General features: G+C 43.4%; 1 protein-coding gene across 1 annotated transcript; it reads left to right on the top strand.

The window, feature by feature from the left end:
• Nucleotides 1-2983: 2983 nt before the first annotated feature.
• On the top strand, nt 2984-4507 carry LOC115247580 (myosin-11-like). Its single transcript, XM_029829766.1, has one exon. The coding sequence runs from the start codon at nt 3018-3020 to the stop codon at nt 4452-4454; it is 1437 nt and encodes a 478-aa protein (XP_029685626.1). The 5' UTR covers nt 2984-3017; the 3' UTR covers nt 4455-4507.
• Nucleotides 4508-4867: the final 360 nt, after the last annotated feature.

Below are 4867 nucleotides of genomic sequence, written 5' to 3'. Positions count from 1 at the left end.
TATTTTAGGCATTTCACTACTGACAGCATGCTAATTGTGGGTTACAGCTCACTGATCATTGACACCCCACAGAGGTGTCTCAGGCCCACACACAGCGTGGCCATGTGCTTCCACCATGTGTTGAAAAAGTTCAATGGAACTTCAGTTCCTGTCTCGCTGCTGCCATTTTGGAATAAAGATTTGTGGCCAGGCCATCATTTTTATGAAGATATTGTCTTTAGAGAATCCATAAAGGATTGTAGTTGTGTTGTTAACAGCAGCAGAACCCCCTGATCTACAAGGTTCAGGACACGGAGAAGCATTGCAGGTAACCTTTCTGGTATCTTGTTTTTGCTGAGTATGAGGTGTATCAGCCAGAGGTGTCAAAAATAACTCCACAATGAAAAAGTAAAAATAAGTCAGATTGTCTCGGAGCCATGGGTCACCGTGCCCACTCACTGCGACGCTCCATAGCAACAATTCCTAATACCCCCCCTTATCTAAAGTTTTCCGCTAGGTATTCGGGGCCCTGATACAAATGTGTTTATTGTCTAATGTTAAGCTTAGATGCCTTTGACGTGTTGAAACAAAAAAGCTTTTATGTGACCAGGCTTTGATCATCTTTTTTCATTACATAGTTTCTCAACTGATGAGAGGCAATAATATTCATAGCAACTCACTGAATGTTGGGGAAAAATTTCAAAACAGCTTCAATGAATAATTTGGAAGAACAAAAAGTCTCTAATGAGACCAAGGGGACAAATCGATCACAAAATCTGAGCAGAGACCAATTCCTGGTCCACAGTCGTGAAACTGTACCTTGTGAGGACCAGGAGGGTGACGATAGCAAAAACAGAGATTCACTATCGGAGCCTCTTTCAGCCACTTCGGAGTCAAGCAGCAAGGAATCTCCTCAAGCAGAACTCTTCCTTGGATCTCCTGTCTTACATACGGGGAAAAGAACAGACCTACAAGAACTTGTGGAGTTTTGTAGGGGTGGAAACTATTTAGGATTCTTGGATAATATTATAAAATGTCATAATCCAAATAATGCTAGGTCACCTGGACTACAGTCTGTGTCTGCTGAACACTCTGAAAAAGAAAACACAGGCAATCTGGAAAGTGACTTAGATGGCATTCCATTCTCAACTACTGAAGGATCCCTGTCCTCTGGATGTCAGTCTCTGCATTCTGACTACTCTGAAAAAGAGGAGGAACACACTGATGACTTGGTGGCTGCAGGACATAGTTCCTGTGTTCTTTTCTCTCCAAAACCTGGAATATTGGAAATGGAGGCCAAATATGAAATGGAAGAGTTTTGTCTGAGCAGTCATGATGATAATGCCAGTGATGAAGCTGGATGGGAAAACTTAAAACAAAAACCCTCCATTGATGGTGGATCCCCTTCACCCGATCTTGAGTCAGACGAGTACAGCCTCTCTGAAAAAGAGCAGGAACACACTGATGACTTGGTGGCTACAGGACATAGTTCCCATGTTCTTTCCTCTCCAAAATCTGGAATATTGGAAATGGAGGCCAAATATGAAATGGAAGAGTTTTGTCTGAGCAGTCATGATGATAATACCAGTGATGAAGCTGGATGGGAAAACTTAAAACAAAAACTCTCCATTGATGGTGGATCCCCTTCACCCGAGCTTGAGTCAGACGAGTACAGCCTCTCTGAAAAAGAGCAGGAACACACTGATGACTTGGTGGCTGCAGGACATAGTTCCCGTGTTCTTTCCTCTCCAAAATCTGAAATATTGGAAATGGAGGCCAAATATGAAATGGAAGAGTTTTGTCTGAGCAGTCATGATGATAATACCAGTGATGAAGCTGCATGGGAAAACTTAAAACAAAAACTCTCCATTGGCGGCGGATCCCCTTCACCCGAGCTTGAGTCAGACAAGTACAGCCTCTCTGAAAAAGAGCAGAAAGAGATAAATGAGCACTTGGCAGCAGCTTTGCAAAAACATCACTGCAATGTTCCCTTGGTTGCATCTTCTGAAGCAGCAAACTGTTCAGAATCCCAACTATTGCGGATGATAGAACAACTTAAACTAGAAAATAAAGTAGAGGAGGAGTTTGGTCTGAGTGATAGTGACAACAATGACGATGGTGTAGACCGACCACATATTTTGGACAGTGCTTCTAACAGCAAAACCTCAACCCCTAATAGATCAGCTTCAGTTGGACTTGGGCCGGTATGTTTCAACCCCTCTAAGCAAGAGCAGGAACACAAGGACGATTTGACAGCAGCCCCTGTAAATGATGACCGTAACGTTTCTTTCGTTGCCCCTTCTCAATCAGCATGCAGGACAGCGCCGTTCCGCCATCGGCCTGAGAAAACAGACAGCATCGCAAAAGTGGAGAACTGGAAAGATCTGGACGCCTCACTGGAGAAAAATGATGAAGCGTCTCAGAGAACAACTGGAGACTATCTTTTACTGGCGGATTCCCCCAGTACATGTAATGAGTCAGCCTTAGAGGGAAGATTGTCTGTAACTACAAAGATAAAAAAAAAGAATCTGCCAGGGTCTGAGATCACAGATGAGTCTTCAGAGCTCTATGAGTCCTCCGAGTTTTCTGAGTTCTCGGAAAGCTCCACTAGTGCCACAGAGTTTTCCATTTACAAAGGTCAGCAGTCGGCCCTCTTCAAGAAGCTTAGTTCGATTTTGGACAGTGCAACTTTTCAGGAGCTGCTGCGTGTCATCAAAGCATACGTCATCTCCCTTCAGAAGAAAAAAGATCACTGTCAAAAACTGACAGCCAAATTTAGACAAGCAGAAAAGGAAAATGAAAAGATTAACAGACTTTTGAAGGACAGTAATTATGAATCCAGCTACCTCAAACAAATTATAAGAAATTTGGAAGTGCAGTACAATGTCAAAGTTAATAAGACCATTAACGATGAGTCAACTTACCAATCAATAAAGTTGGAAAACAATAAGCTAATCTTTAACTCCAGAAATCAGCAGAATTTGTTTCGGGAGCAGGTCTGTATCCAAAAAGAGATCAATGAAGAGAAGAACAGCTCCATGAAAGACTTGCAGAGGCAGTTGGCTGGCCTGAGGGAAGAACTGAAGCTGCCCCATGTGCACTGCAATGAAGAGAAAGCTCAGCAGCAGAATATTGAAATTTTGAAGGAGAAGCTTGAAGATACACACCACGATCTCATACTGAATGCCATGATCATGAAAGATGTCTGCAGCTATGATAACAAGACGCCCACCCTGAAATCTGATTTGGCTGCCATGGCTGCCTGTCTGGAAAATGAGCGGAAATCCCATGAGATGATTAAGAAAGAACTTGAGTCCACCTATCTTTGCCTGAGTGAAGCCAAAAAGGAGGCTGATCTCCTTCAAGACAAACACAGGCTGGAGACCCAGCGTCTCAAAGAGGAACTTAAGGAGCGCAAGGACCTCTTAAAGGAACTATCGGGAGCGGTGTCGCTTGGGAAAGACAAGGAAAATAATGTGAGCAGAATTTCAAAGGAGCTGAAGGAGACAACCTTGCAACTGGAGAAACTACAGTGTGAGAAAGATCAGGCAGTTGCCCGAAGCCAAGAACTACAGGCGAGTCTGCAGCAATGCAGGGAGCGGCTTAACCAAAAAAGTACTTATAACGAAACCAGTGAGCAGAAGATTCAAGACTTACAAGCAGAGAACAATAAATTAAAGACTAACTTCATGGAGGTGCAGCAAGAATTACAACAGGCACGCCAAAGCATTTCAATGAACAAAGGTACTCTGAAGAACACCATCCGTCTCCAAAAAGCCATGATACAAGAAAAGGCTGAGCTGATCAAAAAATTAGACAAGCTGAAAAGAGAGCTTGATTCAGAAACTAAGAGAGCCAACCAAAACAAAGAAGAGAACGACTGGCTGAGTCTCCAGTTGAAGGAGGAACTGTTAAAAAACACCAAATATCAAAAGAAAACCTGGAAGTTGCACAGTCTAACAAAATCAACAAGTAAAATGTTGCAGGATCAGAGGATAAACGAAGCTGAAATGACAGAGATGAAAGAAATGGTGAGCAAGCTGCAAACTCAACTCATGAAGGAAAAGGCGCTGTGCAGTCAGCTGGAAACACAGAGCAACCATCTCCAAGACGAACTGGACCGGCAGCTGAGGAGGAACAAGATGCTGAAGGATGAGCTTTATCTCCAGAGAACACGAAATGAGGCAGAGTTACAGACATTCCAACAGCAGCTGCAGGTGGAAAAACGACGCCTCCCGTCCCAAAGCGAAGCATTTGAGGAGAAACAAGCTTTCGAGGAGACAAAGGTGCAGCACGAGCAGGATCTGCAGAAAATGAAGAAGGAGCTGCTGATGTTGACTAAGTCCTACAAATCCTCGTGTGCCGATGCACAGCGATATCAAAAGCTCTACAATGACGAGACTCGCCACTCTATGGCGTTAGCAAGCCAATTACGGATGGTGCAGCTTCATCTCCAGATGTCCAGCTATCCTTGAGTATGCTACCCAAGGCTACAAAGAGACAAAGAGATTTTATCCTCAGTATGTTTATATGTATTAAAATTTGCATGTTGGAGCTACTTTCAGTCTAGTTCTGTTCGGTTGCTTTTGGAATTGTTATCTTTATCATCTGGCTTCATCCTCATCTTCCATCTTACCTTTACTGTTAGAGAAAAATGTGCTTATTATTCTAGCAGGAGTCCTAATAACATTTTTGTCTCTTGTATGGTCATTTAGTCAGCATAAAAACCTCCCCAACACCAACCAGAAGGTTTGACCCCTGTAGCCCGCAGGGAAGAAGAAACTTGAAGCCATTCAATTAAAAAGAAACTGATAATTCACCCAATACACTGCAGCTGAAATGCAAGCCCAGCAGGAGCCGTCTGATTCTGGCAGCTCTCCTGAGGTCA

The sequence above is a fragment of the Takifugu rubripes genome, chromosome 21 (genome assembly GCF_901000725.2).
Source record: "Takifugu rubripes chromosome 21, fTakRub1.2, whole genome shotgun sequence".
NCBI lineage: Eukaryota > Metazoa > Chordata > Actinopteri > Tetraodontiformes > Tetraodontidae > Takifugu > Takifugu rubripes.
The sequence above is the reverse complement of the archived record's forward strand: the minus strand, read 5'-3'. Positions and strand labels throughout refer to the sequence as shown.